General features: G+C 36.7%; 2 protein-coding genes and 1 non-coding gene across 49 annotated transcripts in view; 2 read left to right on the top strand and 1 right to left on the bottom strand.

Annotated features, from left to right (window-relative positions):
- Positions 1 to 783: 783 nt before the first annotated feature.
- Positions 784 to 2,623, bottom strand: RD22 (BURP domain-containing protein). Its single transcript, XM_006833215.4, has 2 exons — positions 2,423 to 2,623; positions 784 to 2,007 (listed from the first exon to the last, which is right to left on the bottom strand). Exons 1-2 carry the CDS (start codon positions 2,574 to 2,576, stop codon positions 1,028 to 1,030), a joined length of 1,134 nt encoding a protein of 377 aa, XP_006833278.1. The 5' UTR covers positions 2,577 to 2,623; the 3' UTR covers positions 784 to 1,027.
- A 6,300-nt stretch (positions 2,624 to 8,923) lies between these two features.
- The window catches only part of LOC110006606 (uncharacterized), a 42,430-nt gene continuing 29,905 nt past the window's right edge, over positions 8,924 to 21,448 (top strand). For 11 of the 47 annotated variants that reach the window (XR_016055466.1, XR_016055460.1, XR_016055465.1 and 8 more), the window contains exons 1-2: positions 8,924 to 9,077; positions 12,242 to 12,308. Coding sequence is in view for 5 of the 47 variants with exons in the window: in XM_088866557.1 (XP_088722683.1) it covers positions 12,279 to 12,308; positions 13,803 to 13,904 (132 nt within the window). In the remaining 42 variants the exon portion in view is untranslated. Of the gene's footprint in view, positions 9,078 to 12,241; positions 12,309 to 13,002; positions 13,572 to 13,802; positions 13,905 to 20,502; positions 20,613 to 21,222; positions 21,290 to 21,448 lie in introns of those variants that run through there. The other 36 variants (XR_016055451.1, XR_016055440.1, XR_016055455.1 and 33 more) reach the window with 11 other exon arrangements.
- Positions 18,544 to 18,643, top strand: LOC148781882 (U6 spliceosomal RNA). Its single transcript, XR_016056715.1, has one exon. It is a non-coding gene; the product is annotated as a U6 spliceosomal RNA (small nuclear RNA).

The raw sequence follows: 21,448 nt of genomic DNA, 5'->3' as shown, positions 1-21,448 counted from the left end.
TGATTTCCTCCCCTATCGTTGTCATTGTCATTATCATCATTATTATTACTGTTTATTTTTGGTTGACATTTGAAAACGTCATCGGCCCATATTAAACAAATGAATTGTAAATTATGTCGCGATAAATCCATATTTAGAAGAAATTCTCCATATGAAATCTCTTCCTAACCTCCATGGAATCTCTTCCTCAGTATGAACACATTCTAATCTCCATTGTAGCACTTGGGCATGAGCAACTTCCCCGGAATTTACAATTTTGAAGCTGTTTTCACTTGACTATAACATTAGCAATTGCCTTGCAAATAAACCAGGACAAGAGTTGCATATATAGATCTTCTTCTGGTCCTATGGACTGCGAATAAGGATGCTTTTGTGCTGTAGCTGTAGCTTGTTGGGATAAGATGAAAAATACAAATGGAAGTATGGGATAAACTTTATCCGTTGTTTCCATTAGCATGTTTTATATATATTAATCAATGTTAGAAAAATCGCTGGTCACTCGTGTTGGGCGAGGTAGGGACTCAGATGATTCGAGAACGAAAAACCTAAAAAATGTCTCACTTTGTTTTTTCTTTAGAAAAAATTCTAAAATAATTATTGTTAAAATTTCTCCGATCTGAATTGGACCCAAGTCTAACCAGGTGGACTTAGGTTCGAACCTTGAGTTGGGGCTCAAGTCAGATTCTTAAATATGGTGAGAAATTAACAAAAGTGTCAGCGATGATGAGTTTTGTGCCTTTGAAAGGGATTTAGATGTTATAATGAAGAATCCAATATCCAATGTCAAGAAAACCTATATATAGTATATTCTATTATATGCACCGCTTTTATTACATGGGGATGCACATATAAACAATGGGTACACGAAGAAAAATTTAAAAGCAAAGAGGGGAAAGAAGAACACATTCTAAAATCAACCAGAAATGTAGCTAAACACCACACACACAATCAAAGCCCGGGTACGAGGTGGTGTATGATAGTGGAGATATGATGCTTATGAGTATTCGGATAAGACTCAGGATGATGATCATGGGGTGGAGATCCACACCAAGTGATCCTGGGGCAGAAAATGGCATACAGGTTCGGACCCGGGCTTCACTTTGAGCACCTTGAAGGCCACGTGGTCAGGGTTCCATGCTGAGGTATCCAGGTGACACACCGCCACCGCGTCCACCTCGGTGCTCCCCGCTCCGCCGAGGAGAGGCACCCTGTACACACGGGCAGCGGTGGCTTCATGGCAAAAGAACACTGCGTAGGGGTAGTTCTGGGCGTGGCAGGCCACGGACTTGGGCGCCACCACCTGGTGCACGCCGCTTCCCACCGTGTATTTCTTTGGTTGTCTATTGACTGGTGCTGTGATGGTGGTGGCCATGACGCGGACCTCCTTTCCGAGCCGCATGGTGGCGAAGTCGACCATGGACTCGAGGGAGGTGGCACAGTGCTTGGCCTCACCTGTGATGGCAGGCTCCTCGCACTCGGCGAGGGTCTGCTTCATGGCCTCGGCTTCGACAGAACCAGGTGTCACCGAGAAGCGGTTGAGGATGTTGGTCAGCTTCGACGACGAGAAGGGTAGCGCGTCGGCCACGAGGCGGGGCAGGAAGGTGGGCATGGGCTCTTGGGTGACTTTGATTCCAAAGTCGACAGTGAAGTGTTTGCCGGCTTTGAGATCCTTCTCTGAGAAGAAGAGGGCAGTGTTGGGGTCGTCATGTGCTTGGTCCTCAGTTGCAGCGTAATTGTAGGCGAAGGGATTCTTGCCGGGTTTTACGGTGACAACCACCGGTTTCTTCCCCTGCTTGCCGGGCACGTTCACTCCGACGCCTGCTTGTCCCTTGCCCCCAACGTTGACAGTGGTGCCGCCACCGCCCTGCTTGCTGGGTGCAGCCACATGCACCCCACCCTTCCCCACATCGACAGAGGTGCCGCCGCTTGGCTTGCCTTGGGTCGCGCCTACATGCACCCCGCCCTTCCCCACGCTCACGTCCGTTGCCTTCTCTTCGCTCAAAGTACCTTTGACAAATTAAATCACGTACGTTACGTTGAGATAAAACAGAAATCGAGAGAGAATAATGAAGCTAGCTCTTTCAAGCCCATTTGATTTTGATTTTGATTTGGGAGGATTTTTTTCATTTAATAAAAAAAAATTAGATCTTTATATATAAAAAAATAATATATATATATATATTTTTGACTAATAACTAAAAAAGAAAAAGTTTTATATAAATATCTATGGCGTTTGCTTAGGCCGAAGCTGTAGCTTAGACCGAATCGGCACCGAAGCAAAGTCAAATCGCATAGCAGCGCTTCATTTCGGTTCGGTCTAGACCTTAGACCTAAGATCTAAAATCTAAAATCTAAAAACTGTGGCCTCTTTAGTCGAAAGGTAGCGAATCTAACAAAAGAGAGAGAGAGAGAAGCAGGTTACTTGAGGGGTAAAGGGAGTGGCGAATAAGGGCGGGAATGGGAGTGTCTGGTATCACCCTGTGCCAATACTCTTCTGACGTCAGCGCTGCATTACCAACTGCAACCAGCTGCAACATTAGGAGAGAGGAGGCTATGAGGAGGAGGAGGCGTTCCATTGTTATGTGTTTGTTGTTGTTGTGTTTTGCGATGGGTGGTGTTGTACACAGGGAAAGGGGAGGAGGTGGGTGCGATTTATAGTGAGAATGAGTTGTCTCTTTTCCACCACCACACCAGCAATGGCGACTAGATTAATGAAAATCGAACTGCCAACTTCACTGCATTCAATACTGTAGGGACACCACGAGTACAGAGATGGTGCCACATGCTCTCCACTCCATTCAATTTTTCTTGACTAACAATTCCCTAGCTTGGGCTGGGCCGGGCCATGGGCCTGGGTTTCAGTGACCAACGTAGCTCAGGCTGTAATGTGGGCCTGAGATATCGAAACTGTGTCGTCCCACCACCCAGCCCATTATCTCCCTTGCATACACACACCGCTGCCACGCCCGTCATTACAAGGATTACAGACAGTTACAAGGGCGCTTACTTCCTCATTTTACTCTCACTCAGTCTCTCTCTCCAAGAAGAAAAAAAGGTGAGCCTCTAAACAATCAAATTAAGGCTCGTTTAAAAAATTCATTGTTTCGATCCTACAAAAACCTCAATCTGATCATCTCGACCTCAAAATATATAGACACGAGAAAAAATAGATTTCTCAAGTCTTGAAAATAATGCATCTTGTAATGTTCAAGATTTTGAAGTATTTATAGATCTACTCGATATACATTATTTTTAACCTTCAAATTTTAAAATAAGTTTTCAAGCCATCATAAAAATTTCTGATACCGAATCAACATATTTCGGCACCATTTGAAGGTGCGTCAAACGTCGATTGTTTGGGACCTCAGCCTCATACAAACCATCAATAGTCGATCTCTAACAATCAATGTATCAACCACCTGTCCGGGTCCCTGATGCATTGAAGTTGGACATTTTTTACGAAGGGTACAAGCACCGACTCATGAGCAGTATGCATTAGTGTTAGTATTTGGACCTGCAACTACCCGCATTGTGGTTGGTTGCAGGGTGCATCTCGGATCTCTTGTAATTAATGTTTTGCTTTACTACAGAGTACAGTAGTGAGTGATTGCATGTTACTTTACAAACTTGGGTATTCGTTAGATTTCCATCATTTTCCTTGCAACAGTGTATATATTTATGCGGTCAGAGTAAGATTAGTCATAGTCCATCACTCCTTTTGATGCCTTGGGGCTTCTACTCCATTTTCATTTTATCCCTTTCTTTGATTGAATGAGAATATGGAATTTACTTTTTCATTTCAACTTTCTTGATGGTGAGAGTAGAGACCAAAATAGAGACTGAACAAAAATTCAGAAATTTATGTACGGGTGCTGTTTCAATAAGATGTCGACTTTTAAATAATTAAAATAAGGTGCACCTTTAAATTGTATCAAAAGATGTAGTCCAGGTATCAAAAATCCCAATATTGAATGAAAATCTATGTTTATATCTAGTCATGAAATTTCAAGCTCTAAAAATAATACTATAGAACACATTTAGAGGCCTTTGAAAATCGTGATAATGGATAGTCTAAATAATGTATTACAAGATAAATTATTTCTAAAACTTTCCAATAGGATAGAGAGAGTTATGAAAAGTGGATTTATTAATTTTGCAATCTATTTTTTTAAAAAAGTTACTTTTGTGGGGCAATTTTGTAAATATTACTATAAGATGATACTCTTATCATCTCTATAGTGGGTAAAGTTGAAATTGTAACTAAAAGACGATGACAGTCTATAAATAAAGTTTCAGAACACTAACTTCCAAGATACGATTGTATTTTTATGAAAATTTTAAATCTGCTGATGTTTAACGGTAAAGTTACTTATTTAAAAATTTTAATAAAAAAGTAATGATTGTTTTGATAAATACACTCATCACAACCCCTTCTAACTTGAACCTTTGTATTTTGAGGGGTTGTTAACTCTAGACAAACCCTATATATATATATATATATATATATATATATATATATATATATATATATATATATATATATATATATATATATATATATATATATATATATATATATGTAAAGTTGGCGATCATGAATTGGAGGTTCTTCCAGTATTAGAATAACTATTTCCGGCGGGTTCAATTTTTGGGGTTGTACTTTACTTCTGCAGTATAAGGTGGAGAATATTTCGTATTTTAAATAATATATACCCCTAAAATTTCTAAGCATGAAGCATAGGTGCCAAATCTAGTGGTGTTCTAAAGATCAGATAATTGTGGGTAGAGTGAGTGGGGTGTATTCAAAGTAACGACACATCAAGACGTAGGGTAACACTTCAAAGTAACACTTCAATTTTTTAATGAGCAAATTTCTATAGCATTTCACTAATAGTTCATCACCATTCAAGTCTATCAAATTTCTATAGTATTTTACTCATAGTTCATCACCATTCAAGTCTATCAGACGAACATAATTATCCAATAGCATTTGAATAGTAACATCTTTCTACAAATCCAATTTATGTAAAATTTGGGTTCTAATCATCTTGCTCAAAAAAAGAAAAAAAGAAAAAAAAACATAAATTGCTAACAAAAAAGCAAAAAAATAAAAATGGGAAAGTATAAAACGAGACCATTTACCTTTGATACAAGATAGTCACATTAATCTTGACTATTGGATGTGAAATTGGGTGGCTGTAATTATTCTATTGACTAAGCTCAAACCTTAAAAGAAATTTTTTCAAACTTTGTGACACATCCAAACTATCAAATTTCACATCAAATGGTTGTAAAGAATTGTGATCACCTTGTATTAAAGGTAAATGTCATTATTGTATACAATCCCAATAAAAATACCCTAAACTTTTTATAGGGGCAATTTGATAATTTTGTTAATTAATTTTTGTAGCATTTTATTAAGGTACGAATAACAAAGTTACACACACCCATAAATTTTGATGTTGATCCCATTTAGATTTTTTTTTTTTGAAACACTATCAGACAAATGTGAATATCCGATGGACTTTGGACGACAATGAGTGATGAGCCAAATATTGTAGAAGTTTACTTATAGGTATTTTTAATAGTCATTCTAAACACAACTACCCTAATGGGTCCTTTTTACTCATTTAACTAATTTTTAAAGAATGGTTCTCGATATGTGCGTGTCATCTTAGGTTGGGGGACCATGTTAATCTTCTTTATAGCATCCCAATTTTATGTGTGATATGTCTCCAAGGGGACTTTCTATGTACCCCTATATTCCTCTTTAAAATACCAAATAATAAAGAAACAATCATATGTAAGGCTAGAGGAAAAGATTACATATGCCCCATCCTCCAAACCCCTAAGGTTGGCTAATCCCAAGTAACTATGTAACCCAATTTTTCTCGCTCATAGTATCTTGACGCCTTTTAGAGGGTGAGAAGGGTGGCATGTAAAACTTGGGGAGCATGCACTTAAGCGATAGATGCATGGTTTCTTTGGCACATGCAAACACATTGTTCCATGCAATATATATATATAAAGTCTTGCTCAAATTTGGGTTCAAAGAAAATGTATATGAAAATGTTGAGGTCAAAGTAGGGTTTAAAAAACGGTGATCTTGGAATCATCTGATCCAGATCGAGAATAAAAGGGTTTAGTATAATTCTCCAAGTATATTAGGAACCGACTGTTTTCCTCTAAGAATTTCCCATTAGGAATCGGTCAATCTTTCTCTCCCCCCATCCCTCACCCACCTCACTGCAAAAAGAAATTTATAATTAAGAGATTTTATACAATGAGACTATTTATCTTTGATAGAAGGAGGTCACATTTACTTACAACCATCTGATGTGAAATCTGATGCTTGGGTGTGTCACAAAGTCCGATAGCATTTCTTTTGAAGTTTGAGTTTGGTCAATAGAATAAATGCAGCCATCAAATTTCGCATCTAATGATTAAGATTAATTGTGACCACCTTGCACCAAAGATAAATGATTTATATAGAGCCGAGGCTCTAAACAATCAAATTAGAGTGCACATAAAAAATTTCACTAGAAAAGGTTGTTTGATGCCCAATTTTCTTCAAATTAATCTTCTTGATATCAAGATGTATGGACATGAGAAAAACATGGATTTCAAGTTCTAGAAATAGTACATCTTGTAATGCATTTTTTGACTGTCAATTTTCAAGATTTTCAAGTTTTCATAAATATGCTTAATCTGCACTATTTTGTAAGCTTGAAATATTATAAGTAGATATGAAAATATATTTTAAGACTATCACAAATATTTTCTATATTGAAACCACATTTCTCTATACTAAGTGAAGGGGCGCTTTACTTTGATTGTTTAGAGCTTCGGTTCTATACAAACCTCACCCTCTAAATAATATCCATTTTTTATTTATTTTTTTTATGTTGATGTCCTTTTTTTTCTCTTTATTTTATTTTTCCTAAAATGTCCTTTAGTTTAGCACTCTCCGTATTGAACTATGTTAGGTTGGTTTTTTGTGAGAAATATCGTATGGTATTTAGAGTACCAAAGATAAGAGTATTGTATGGTATTTAGAGTACCAAAGATAAGTGTGGTATTTAGAGTACCAAAGATAAGAGAAAGTCAACAGTTTGGTACTTTTAATGCCAAACATAATAGAAATATAATAATTTGTTATTGACGATACCAAATCATCATTATCATTCAGACTTCTATCATTCCATGTCTTGCCACTCATTCATCTCAACTATGTTTATATATTGATATGTTGTTACTTGACCATCAAATGTTCTATCCCATAAAGTATGGTTGGTCTTGTAGCTGTATTATAGAATTTCATATCTAGTTTTATTGGTGTGCAACGATCACATATGACTTCGAAAACACATATGCACTTTGTCCATCCAACTCTAATTTTATGAATAACATCTTCCTCAAATTCTCATTTCTCACAGATCATGGACTTAAGATATCCAAAGTAATAGCTTTTAGGTACTTCTTGGCCATTAATCTTAACAAAGTCATTATTTTGTTCCAATTATTACTAAACTTGTATTCCATTTATGTTGTCTTAGTCTGACTTATTTTAAAATCTTTAGATTCAAAAGCATCAATTCAAAGTTCTGGCATATTTTAAAATCTTTAGATTCAAAAGCATCAATTCAAGGTTTTAACTTTGCTTTAAGGCATTCTCTAGTCTCATGAATCAAAATTATGTAATTTGCAAACAACAAACACAAAGGTCATCATCCTGTAAATGTTTAGTTAACCTGTTCACAAAAAAAAAAAAGAGATGGGCTCAATACTAACTTTAATGTAGGCCAACCTTAATGTAGGCCCGACTCATTTCTTTTCTAGCACCCACAAAATTATCTCTATAGGTAACCTCTTATATGTTTTTTCTATATTAATAAAAACAATGTGAAAGTATTTTATCTCTATAAACTTCTCAATCAATTGCCTAAATAGAAAATTAGCCTAGAAAACATTGAGAGCACTAAACTTTAGCCAACCCCAAATAATTGGTACAAGACTTGGATGATAATGATGACTTTTAATACCAAATTTTATTTAAAGATATGATTATGCTTGATACTCACATTACCAAACAATATTTACAAAAAAAAAAAAAAATCACCTTCAATACAATTCCAAAATGAGAGGACTGAACTGAAAGGCCTTTTCGAAAATCCAAAATAGGTCGAAGGAAGAAAGATTGATGCAGTATTCAAATTTTTGAGATTTTTTTTATATCCAAGGAAAAAGGATATTTACGTTAATTTTCCTAATTCTTAATATACATAATAATTATTTAGTCATTAGTATATTAATGTCTAAATAATGTCATGTTTAACAATTATAATTATATTATAAATCTTATGATTACAAATATATTATATGCTTATGATATTACAAATCAAAACACTATCCACATATACTTATATAATAACATCTATAAATTATTAGAAAAAGAAAAAAAAAGGCAAATGTTGTAATTTGGACAACAAAAAAGCATAAAAGGGTTTTAAATGTCTTTTAGGAGGGGATATACATTTTTTTCCCTCTTAATTTTTAAAATACCTTTTAATTACAAAAAATTAGAGGGAGTTTGATTTTTCCCATAGGAAAAGTTTATATCGAGCCGAAACACTATACAATCAAATTTGAGCCTACTACAAAAATTTCACTAAAAGAGGTTGTTTTGACGCTCAAATATTTTCAAATTGATCATCTTGACATCAAGATATATGCACATGAAAAAAAAATGGATTTTAAGTTTTGAAAATAGTATATTTTTTAATACATTTTTGGACCGTCTTTATTATTTTTTGAAGCTTTAAACTTTATAAATAAATATAAAAATATATTTTAAATCTATGACAAAGATTTGAAGGTAAGGCTCTAATTTGATTGTTTATAGCCTAGGTTCCATATAAACCGCACCCTTGTCCCATTGTTGTCACTAATATTACTCTCAAAATCCCATTTAGAGTGGCCGCACTTAGGAGTAAGCATACGTAGTTGCCGAATATCTCTCCGTCTCCATCTTCTGGGGTTTCATAGCAGCTGCTGGCTGTAACGCGCAGCCCACTGGGGTAAGACTTCCCCTGCGAATACCTGCTACTATTATTTCATTTTTGGATTCATCTCCCTCTCTCTGACATGCACCCCTTTGTGTTTTATCTTCTGAATTCACGCTTTTGTGGAGTGCCTGACCAGCATTGGTCCTTTTTCTTATCCTAGTTTTTTTTTTTTGACAAATTGATTGGTTTCTAACTTAATTGCTGCTGTGTATGAGCCTGCGTGAAGTATCTTAAACTTTTCACATGAAAATTTGGATTGTCTTTGATGATTATGAAATATGGATCTTACTGTGAATGAAAATGCTCATGCTCCTGTTCTTATATATGGACCAAACTTCAGTGTTTTAATGCGTAGATTGCTTTTGGTTTATTTTAAACGTTAACGGACTTATTAGATGTACATTTTTTAATTAGTGGGCTGGATTCTGTTTATAATTACTAGATGCTTGCTTTAATTTGGAACTACTTGCTTATCTTTAATTCACCAATTTATGATAAATCATAATAAACTTATGGAAATGGAATATCCCCGATGAATTCCCAAAATTCTACCCAAAAACTCGTATATGTTCTTCATGTTGGGAAGCATCATATGTACAGTTTGGATGTAGTTAACAATGAACTTGGCTTGGATTCTGTTGAGCTTCACCATGTATGGTGATCATTATTGTCTTTTACCAGCAATTTTAGTGGTTAAGCTTCATTATGCATGTATGGATGTAGGTATGTATATATAGGGCTATGCATTCTGAGGCATGTTGTAATTATAGATACCTTGCAGTTGGATGATGTTGCCACCCCTGAAATCAACTCTCCCATGGTGCTTGCAAGGTTCACATAACAAGGGAAAGTGCTTGTGTATGATTGATCGTACACACCCACAAATTATTTTTCATTGGCTCTCCAAAGTACGCACATATGGAAAAATATTACATCTGCCCCTGGGATAATGTTGCAGAAATTACATGCCCCAACCCCTTCCCCTAGGGGGTTCCCCGCCCTTTTCTCTTTAAAAAAATGTTGTTAGGGGCATTTGTTTAACGTCAGACTTTGCACATACTTCCTCTCGACATTGGTGAACATTCCCACAGAGAAAAAAACAAAACTAAAAAGTGGTTTTCTAAGGAGAGAGAAATCGGGTTAATGCCAACTCTCTATTTTGATGTTTTCTTAAATCTATGGTTAAATATACTTAAAATCCTCCTTTTTTTTTTCTTGAAATTGTTCATCTGGTGCCCTTATAACAATCCCAAAATTTGGGGTCAAGCAAATTCCATTTGGCTGGTCAAACTAAGAGTGGCGTAAGGAATATATGGTCATGATGGACATTGCAGCCAAGCCATGGGCTGGATGGTGATGGAGAGAGTGGGAGCCATGTATGACATTCCTTGATGCTGAGTCTCACTCTTTCTGTCCAACATCGATCAACTCATTGACTGAATGGTGATGACCTTCATGACCAACTGATCTCTATGGTCATGAGGTTAGAATGTAACTAGCAAATGACATGTGCATTGCGTGATGCCCCTTCCGAGAGATTAAATATGGTCCAATGCGAAGCATTTTTTCCTCTTGGATTTTCAATTTGTGGTAATCCATTGAGTATGGTTACTTCTTCCTCTTGGATTTTCAATTTGTAGTAATCCATTGAGTATGGTGGGCAAATTGGACTATGTTTGAACCCTGTAAATATGTCAAGGGGAAGAACTACCACATCCAAAGAATAACTTTTTTCTAGTTCCTCAACTTCCTCTATAGTAGCCTTTCTTAGTCATTCCTTTTCCAGGACTTCTTTAAGCATAATTACTTCTTAAATGAAGTATTTAACCCTATGACGAGTTTTTGGGGATATTGCTTTTAAGTTTCACCAACAGACTCAATTGATTGAGAACAATGTTTTAAAATGCAGCCGCATCATGCAGAATGCGCTCTTATCCGCATCAGAACAGGCGCATATGCGCTTTTGGCATATGCGCCGCATTAGGCCGCATCACACCGCATCCCATTGCTACAGTGTCCGCCAATTTTTTTTTCTGTTTTGCCCCTCGGGGAGGGGTAAAATGGTCTTTTTGACCATCCAAATGTTAGGGAAACTGTTTGGGGGGGGGGGGTATTAGGGGCCCTAAACGAAGATTTTCAGCCACTTTTGTGGCTTTTTTTGCATTAAATTGAGGTAAAAAAAATTTAGGTGGAAATTGTTTTTTCATCGAAATCTTCGATTTGGCAGTAGTTTGGTACTTGGATGTTCATTGGATGCCTTTGATCGTTGATTTGGAGATGTTAGGGTGAATTTGTGATAAGAAATCTGGGGTTTCAGAGGTCGGGAAGAAATCGAGCAGTGCTTCACAAAGTCGGTAACATTTTTTTCCTTCTTGTACAATATTACTATTATACATATTTTTGGGGCAATGTCTTCTTCCTAATCTTCTAGTAATAAGGATCCGGCTTGGAAATATGCTAAACTAAAAATCCCAAAGATAGAAATTGTGTGATATGCTTGCGTTGTGGAAATGCTTATATGGGTGGATAACTGGATACAGAATCGCCGATAGCTAATAGTTTTGAAGTTAATCATTAAACTAAAATACCTACTATCACATATATCACCTTCATATTTTTTTTTTATGCATTAACTTATTTTTTTAGATTTTTTAGAATTTTTACATTTATTGACCGCATCACGCAATGCACCCGCATCCGGGCCGCATCGCCACATCGGCCCCCCACCCCATCAGGGCTGCATCCCGCATTTTAAAACACTGATTGAGAATGGCTTGGGGCCTTACCGGTAGTATTGCTGAGCTCCATGGTGAGGTCTCTGACTCCATTCTCATCAAAGGGTAGGGGCCCAAATCCCTATTGACTTACCACTTTTTTTTGGGAATGGGGTTGGGGTCGTGGTGGTAGCACCCCACATCCTAGTCACCACATTGTGGTTTCCATTCCCACTACTAACATCACTCCTCTAATACCTTAAAAAAAAAGCTAACTCCTAATCTACTTGAAAAAATGGGTAGGGGCCTGTCTTCCCCACTGACTTATAAAAAAAAAACAGACTCAATTGACAAGGAGAGGTTAGACTATCAGCAAACTTTTAATTGTTGGGTAGTGCTCTGCACATTTACTATAGGATTTTAGAGAATTTGGATTGCTAATCTCATGGTTCTATACTGCAGGCTCAGGAGGTGGTGATCAGTATGAGGGAAAGCAAGCATGAAGGGCATATTTTTGAGATGGAAAAAGGTTAAGAGTTCGCAAAGTAGTAAAGTTCCTATAGAAGACTAACATTCTATAATCTTATATATATTATTAGATGCATCGTATGACTGGAATCTCTTTTAAATCTTTTATATGTTGGGTGTTCAAGAAAACCACAATTAACAGCTTTAGTATATATTTTGGTCCTTTTAAGCGGAAAAGAAGAACATGTTAGACACTACTTAAAACTTGAAGATGAGAACAATTAGACTATTTTCTTGCTAAAACTGTTTCGGAGTTACCAAGGTTAAAAAAACAGGATCGGTGACTTGGATCGGCTACCCCAAAAATTGTGTCGGATCGGTGGACCGGAGAATCGACCGGTCTCAGCTTCAATTGGTTTTTAAAAAATCACTATAATTTCTCAAAAATCTAGGTTTTTAAGTTTCTAAAAGAAATAGTGGCAATTGCATTATTGTTTTTCATTATTGTGTCAAAAATATGTAAATACTAAGAACCTGTTTCATGTTGAGTATTTGTTGTCTATTAACATTTTATAATCAAAACAAAGTTTAAAATGCAACATGATAATAAAATGAATCTCTCTAATTCAATTTATTTATTTTTATTTTTGTATTAACTTAGGAGTTTTGATTTTTGAAAGAAGCTATATGGAATAAATTCAGTGGAATAGGTTGTTAATAGAGAGAGAGAGAGAGAGAGAGAGAGAGAGAGAGAGAGAGAGAGAGAGAGACCCAAAGTTTCCGTATTTGAAAATTTTGGCCCCAAAGTTTGTTTCGTGTGGTGTTGAAGAAATGGGACTAATCTGTCCCACATCGAAGATTGAATGAAGCTAAAACATCTATAAAAGCCTCACATAATATGCTTGAGTTGTTGAATGTGTGCACACTTATCAGCGCATGTGGCATCCAATTGGTTGGTGGGGCCCATGGGAAGGTGATGCCACTTTTTGGGACAAAAAATACTGCGTGGGCTTCTGCCCCTTGTTTTAATTTTTTTTTTCAAAATGACACAAAGAAAAATTTCAAAAAATGCACTTATCCAAGTTTTCTCATTCAAACTAGTTTGGACCAGAACCGACTGGTTTTGGCCTCACAAATTCGGCTGGCTTTTGATAGAATCGACCAGTTTTGTTAGCGATCTGACCGGTTCTAGCGGAGACCCCGCCGGTTTTCGATATATGGCGGGAACCGGATCGCCATCGACGATTTCCAATCCAGATCGGGCGATTCCAATCTGAATCATCGCCAAATTTTCAAACCTGTGGAGTTACCCATGACAAAAGTGGTACGGAGTTTGTCTTTATGTTTCTTTAAATAGTTCACTCGAAACTCTAAAAAAATAGTGGTTGGAGTTTTTTAGTTATGCTATGGTTGTTGTATGTGCAACTTCTGCCGACAAATCTGAGGTTACCTATGATTGGAGAATGAAAGCATGAGTGGTTCTTGAAATGTTTCTATTTTAATGTTTACCAGCTCCATCTTTAACAAAGTATATTTGATGGATTATATCTTGCAGGTTGGATATGAATTCATATACTTCGATGATAATTCTCTTCTAGAGTTGGATCTGAGTAATTTAATGTATTTCCGAAATTGGGTCTGGATCATTTTATCAAGGGTAACAAATCCATAATTTTTATTTATTTATTGTCAAGGAGTATATCCAATCATATTGATATCAATCATAATCATAGGAGAAATTGTATTATAAATGTGGCTTAGACAAAACATGAGGTCTCATCAGAATGGCTGATAAACACAAATGTTTCTACTTTTTAAGGCAACAAATGGAAGGGGCGATTATTCATTTATATACAAGTAAGCTAATCTAGCTCATTGTTAGGATCCCTAAGGAAACATGGGCTATTAGACAAGTAATTTAGAAACCACTCAATGTGATCTGTCATAGCGGTCCAAATCTTTGATTCCACAAATTCCTTGGTTGATACTGAGGAAAATAGACTAGATGACACAAATGAGTAATTTTTATTAGGTGAATCATGTTGATAGAACAATAGACGATACACATTATTTGAGACAGGCCCTTAATCTGTTTTGGTATCATATGGCTGCAACTGCATGCTATTTGTGAGTTCGCCGTATCCGACCTGAGCATTAATTTGCTGTCTATCCTGTGTCTCATGGTAAAAACTAAACACATTGAAGTCGATTGTCACCATAGCTGAGATAGTCTTGTTATTGGCATCCTCTATTTACAATATATTGCTCATGCAAAAAAAGTTGCAAAGTTGAATCCAAGTCATTTGCTCAAGATTGACAGGCTACTTGGTTGACAAACTTGGGTTCACTAGTTTACTTTAAGCAAGGCATGTGATTTTTGCATACTTGTATATGCATAAGTACTAGGGATATCCTATCAAATTATCTAACTCCTTGCTTTTATATTACCCCCAAGGATGTACGTGTTTTTGGAGGTTCACATTTATACCTTGACGTGTTATCCCCTTATTGCATATATGTACCTTCTTGTTTCATACACAGTGGCTCTAACATGGGAAACTAAACTTTATTTGTGCATCTAGACCATTGTTACCCTCATACTAACATGGTTAACAGTTGCGACATCAAATGTATTTAAAGATTTGGGATCTCTTGGAAGACCTAGTTTAATTCCAGGTATGCTACCTCATCTTGTTTGGCCTTGGTGCAATACTAATGTAATTACTCTGGCATGCTGTATGCTTCAAAATTCAATGAAATTGACAATCCGATTTGGTTGAGCATGGTTGGAGGGTTCTAGCTCTCATGCCCCCACAGCATAGAGTTGGATTGAAGCAGTGGCAAAACTGAGAGCCAAGCCCTTACATTGAAGCATCGATCAGCATCGGTGAGAATGGTGGCAAGCTTCTCATTAAAATAGCGTGTCCACTCCTTGTCATGGGCCTAATGAGGAAATTTGTGAACCTTCTATCTCATAAAATGGCAATCTACTTCAATATGCTTTATCAAGTTCCGAGAAACATGAGTAGCAGTAATTTGGAAGACTGTATGAATTATCACATAAATTGAGTTGAAGATGATGTTCTAATTCCAAAATATTTACAAAAGCACGAATACAAACTTTCACAAAATTGTTGATATCATTTGTCTATATTCGTCATCCAACTAATCTACCATTTTGTTTCTTATCATGCCATGAAATAAAAGGGTCCCCACTAAATATATGCACTCTGTGTGCGCCAGTGTTTAAAACCTTGGTGAATCAAAATCAGACATGTCCAAGTCACTTGGACCAACACTTTACTGGTTCTGGATGACCCTGAATTGGATAGCCCCCATCTTATTGGAGTTCGGCTGAGTCTTGACTGAGTTCTCCAGGCCTCAAAAGAAAAACCTGTGATTCACGTCCATCTTGACTTGTCAGACTCGGCACTTGGCAATACACTTTGGATCTGGCCCCTGTCCAGTTCTGTGCTCATTTATGTGTTTTTAAACACTATTGTATGCTTATGCTACCAACTGAATATCTTATGATGATGATAGAATCAACCATCAACATATCTGATAAAATGATGTGCATCAATCATGTTTAACACCTTAAAAGACAGAATGGGCTCCAGCTTGAGATATTTCAGGTTTTGTCATAGTTAGATATGACATCACACAACTAAATTGTTTACTTGGAGGATGTTGAAGAATATTGCCATCACCATCGAAAGCCTTAACATGAAGCTCTAAGGGCAATGCAACAATTAGATTATTAGTTAGATATGCTTGACAAGATCCTATGCTTACTTATTGAATGACAATGACCCCTCTAAATGGCCTAGTCTTCTCAAGAATAGAAACTATGAAAGGAGGCCCATGTCCTTCACATAGGTGTTGGAAATGATTCCGAATTTGCAACGTTTTAGGAATTAGAATCACAGAATCGCTGTTGGCTAGAAGATTCTTGTTTTTGGAATCAACGTCTGTACAAGAGGAATCGTGGGAAACGAGATTCCTATGTTATATGAATCGTGATTCAACAAAATGGACTTGAGATCCCTACATAGATGGAATCAAGATTCCTAGCTCTATGTAATCGAGTTTTCGACCTATTTGGAGTCGACCAATATGGAATCGAGATTCCTTCATTTATAGAATTGAGATTCTGACATCTTTGGAATCAGAAGGGAATTGAGAGGGAAACAATACATGTCTCAATGCCATTTATTGACCGATTGCCATACATGGACGTTTACATTATATCTAACCTTTTGGAGTTGCAATCTCTCTATTGGATCAATACAATGCATACTTAAAGAATAAATAGAAAACATGGACTACCACTTTGGTTTTTATTGGTCCACTCATGCCACAAAAGATGACTACACCTTTTAGCTTGAGACAATGTTTTAAAATGCAGGATGTGACTCGATGCATTGGGGGGGCCAATGCGGCGATGCGGCTCAATGCCGTCCAGATGCAGGTGCATTGCCGCGATGCGGTTAGTAAATATATATATTTTTTAAAAAGTCAATGCATAGAAAAAATATGGAGGTGATTTATGTGATATTTGGTATTTAGTTTATTCATTAACTCCAAAAGTATTAGTTGTAGCCTGTCGGAGATTCTGTATCCACTATATCCTGATAGAAACTAGAAACTTGAAATTAGCTTCATAAAACATTCAACAACCATAATCACAAATTTGCTACTACAAATTTTAAAGTTACAAAATACAAACTAAAAGTCTAAACTTTGCCTAAACTTCCTCAATTCAACACCCAAAAGAAACAAATTAACAATCGAACATCAACCAATACAAAAATCTAAGAACTTCACAAAATTTTTTTTTCGCCATTTTTGTTTTTTGATTGATTTGATGCAAAAAAAGCCACGGATGTGGCTCTTTTTAGTTGTTTGGGGGGTTTGATAACCCCCCCCCTCCCCCCTTTCCCAAAACATTTTCCTCTTTTTGGGGCTCAAAATGTCCAAAACACGCTTGCTTGAAGGTTTTTTTTTTTTTTTCACGGAGATGCCTGGCCGCATATGATTATGCGGGATGCGGCCACATATGTAAAGAGATGCGGCGCATCTCTCCAAAGCGCATATGTGGCCTATTGCGATGCGCTGCCCAGTGCGTAACGCTTATATGTGGTCGCATTTTTAAACCATGGCTTGAGATTGGATATCTAGCTCGAGTAGTTTGATGCCTTGAAAACTTCTACACGTCACTTCTTAGGAAAAAGCAAAAAGAGAGAAAAATTACAAAAAAACCGAAAGAGAAAGAAAACGAGAAGTGGTAGAATTATGGTAAATATGGAAACCAGTTTCAACTAGTGTAGAATCGAGATTCACCAATTTCGGAATCGAAAATTAGTAAATATTGGAAACGAGATTCTACAAGTATTAGAATTCAGATTCGTAAAATAAGGAATCAAGATTCTAGACTTTACGAAAATGGGTTTCGTGAAGATTCCTCGTCGGAATCACCAAATCGAGGTTCCAAATCAAGAATTGCAACCTTTAGTTAGAGATTTGGGTTTTAGGTAACTATGGTCCTTCATGTGGAATTGCTTGTTAAATTATTTGTTGTAGATCTGATACATGCTCATCCCCAATGATCACAATATTCTCTCTCTTAAAAGAACTGCAGCTTGCATGTCTGACAAACAATGAAGAACCTACAATGTACTGCCTAAACCCCTCTTAAGTACTTTCCTGGAACAACTGAACAAAGCTAGTGTAGATTGCTTGTGACCGTACCAGGACTTTCTTCTATTTGCATAATAATTTTTTGAGATAAAATAGAGAAGAAAAAAAATGCGAACTTGAAAAAACAGAACTCACCATCATTAGAGATTACAATTCGGAACATAACAAGGATAATGTATTGGCAAAAATGTTAGACCATAAAGAAGCTATAAAATCTCATTTAAGTTGGGCCAACTTGTTCCTGGGTTTCCATTCTTTGGGATTCTTTGTTCATGATGACGTCATGTTTGCTTTGGGAACTCCAGAAAAATAAATATATTTGCCCAATGGATACAATCCGCTCATGATAAGACTTCTTATGGATTCGATGCACTCTTATCTTCAATGAACGACCCAACATTCAATGCTAGTCGAAGCTTATGGTTACCTGGCTGGTTGAATGCTAATTCATTATTCCTAACAATAGGTCCTGGAGACGAGAATGGCCTGGGGCCTTGGCAGTAGTATTGCCAAGCCTCATGGTGAGGTCTCTGAATCCATTCTCACCAAAGGGTAGGGGCCCAAATCCCCACTGACATACCACTTATGCTTTTTTTGTCTCTTTAGAGATATCCGAAAAATTGGAATGATACAGAGAAGATTAGCATGGTCCCTGCGCATGGATGACACACAAATCGAGAAATGGTCCAAATTTTTAAGAAAAGAGCCGGGCTTAATTGGTTATGCTTGACGATTTGCAACGCTATGTTCTAGGCTCAATTGCTACCGAGGGTACGACCCTCTCCCCACTGACTCACCAAAAAAAAACAATAGGTCTTGGAGAATTCTTGGCTCATCATGCTATTGCCCTAGGTTTGCATACAACTACATTGATCTTAGTACAAGGTGCTTTAGATCCATGTGGTTTCAAGTTCATGCCAACTAAGAAAGATTTTGGTTATAGTTTCCCTTGCGATGGTTCAGGACGAGGCAGTACTTGTGATATTTCGGCTTGGGATGCATTTTATTTGGTGGTTTTCTGGATGTTAAATACCATTGAATGGGTTACTTTTTATTGGCATTGGAAGCATATCACTTTATGGCAGGGTAATCCTTCACAATTTAATGAATCTTCCACTTATTTGATGGGATGGTTAAGAATTATCTATGGTTAAACTCTTCACAACTTATCAATGGATATAACCCTTTCGGTACAAATGGTTTATCTGTCTGGGCGTGGATGGTCCTATTTGGGCATTTGGTTTGGGCTATTGGATTCATGTTTTTAATTTCCTGGCAAGGATATTGGCATGAATTGATTGAAGCTCTAGCATGGGCTCATGAACGCACACCTTTGGCTAATTTGATTCGATGGAGGGATAAACCTGTGGAAAGGAGGGTTGGGACTTTATAACCACGAATCTTCACTCTCAAAAATAAATTCTCTAGCTCTTAAAAGTAAAAACCTTGAAATGCAAACATATAGGAAGTTCCTTCATACATCCAAACTTCCCTATGTGTTTATCCTAATTTCAACAAAAGCAAAATACAAAAGTCCCGACCTTAACAAGAATCTTGAAAGAAACTTTCTATGCTACTCTTAATTACAAACAACTCCCAAAACCCTCATAAAAATCCTAAAATATTCCTACTCCGTACTCCATTCTTCACTTCCAATTGAGAAGAATTTGAATATGGTTCATTTGTTGCAATAACTTCGAAATAATGGTTCATCTTCTGCGCCCTGCAGGCATGGGATTCTGTGATCCTTTTCTCTCTCTTCTTTTCCTATTTCTCTTGGGTATGAAAAGCTTATTGGCAGATTTCTTTAAAGTAGGCATTGTTAGTACACTGATTTCAATAGATACATCATAATTTGTATATGCTTCTCATTTTATTATTGGAACTCTTGAGTTTGATGGTTCATTTGAACATTCCCTCCTTGAAGCCTATGGGGTTGTGGCCATTGAGAATCACAACCCGCAAATTTAGGACAAATATCCTCCGTCCTATGTCAATATATGGGAAAAATTGAGTGGTGCATAGGATCTATGTATAAGAGGCTGAGAGTCTTTATTTTTAAAGGTGGAGAAGTTATTTGTGGAAAGAAAGAAGATTTAGGATTTGAAAGTTACAGACCTCATACTCATTTCTAGGAAAAAGTTACAACCTCTTTCCTCTCTTGGTTTTCTGGCTCTTAGCTCTTGTTAGTCCTCACGCATTTGGTTTTTTGGTTTCACTATTTCCTTTGCATCTCTAAGGAGGAATCAGCATGTATTGAGGCTTGGTTGCACAAACTTTCTCACTAAGTTTCCCACTAAGAAAAGCATTTGCAACATCCCTTTGCTAAAGGATTGCTTTTAGAACTGTAACTATCTAGGGTAAAACATGTAGTAGCGTGGTTAGTTTTGCATGTTGTCCAAATTTCTAATTGTAATCCAGGCCATATTTCTATTTGTGCACCATATCTACATGTCCAGTCATGCATTGTAACAGCTCACAGTGAATCACATAATGTGGTCAGTTTTGCAATTAAATATGTAACGATTCATGGTTTTCAAAACCATACTATTTATTATATCACTTGGCTACTAATCAAGCTGTGTATCTACTGACAAAGCCATTTGTGAGATTTTGATGCTATGGATCTACTTGCGCCCTATGGGTATCGTACCAACTGGATGAGGTATAATTCCCCTCCTGTGATTCTTCTCTAAGCTTCAATTTCCTCAGAGCACGTTTCAACTTTCATACTCCAAACTTCATTATGTGATTAAGATCCCCAAATGGAAGAAAGTGATATTAAAAAAGCAGGATGGCAACCAAAGGGGGAGGCATAACCAATAAAGCATAGGATACACGTGCATGAGAGATGAGGCAGGCTAAATTAACTGGAGGCAAAAGAGACAATGCTTGCAGTTTTCCTTATGATAGTTTTATCTAGATCTGATACTGATGGAGAGCCATTAGAAAGCGAATTACTTTATAGTTTTATCTAGATCTGATACTGATGGAGAGCCATTAGAAAGCGAATTACTTTCTAGTGCTGGAGGATACACCCTAGTTGGGTGGTAGAAGTCTTTATACAATTAATGGAGGACTTCCTGTGCTAGAATGAGGAAAGGTTGAAACATTTATTGATTGGCATAGTTACTAGATTTTTTAAAGTAGAGAACACCTTTGAAAATTGTTACTTGACAAGAAACTTTGAATGCTTTGAATGCACCCATTTTAAAAAAGCAACAATTAACCTTTCAAATTGTTTATATAACGATGAAAAAATATGCTATCAACAGAGCATTCAAGTTGGATCTGCAATTTCTGCAAGCATGACAAAATGTCCGGCCAAACATATGAAGACAGGTATAATTAGGTTGCTTTCTTGTATGGCATCAATAGTAGCTATGTGGGCATACTGAATGCTATTAATAGGATGAATTATTGTTAAGCTTAAACTACAATTCGAAGTTGAGGACAGAATAAGCATATGAAGAGTGGTTTTCATCATTATTATTTTAGTTC

This window comes from Amborella trichopoda, chromosome 5 (genome assembly GCF_054954075.1).
Source record: "Amborella trichopoda isolate Santa Cruz 75 chromosome 5, AtrichopodaSantaCruz75HAP2 v2.0, whole genome shotgun sequence".
NCBI lineage: Eukaryota > Viridiplantae > Streptophyta > Magnoliopsida > Amborellales > Amborellaceae > Amborella > Amborella trichopoda.
The sequence above is the reverse complement of the archived record's forward strand: the minus strand, read 5'-3'. Positions and strand labels throughout refer to the sequence as shown.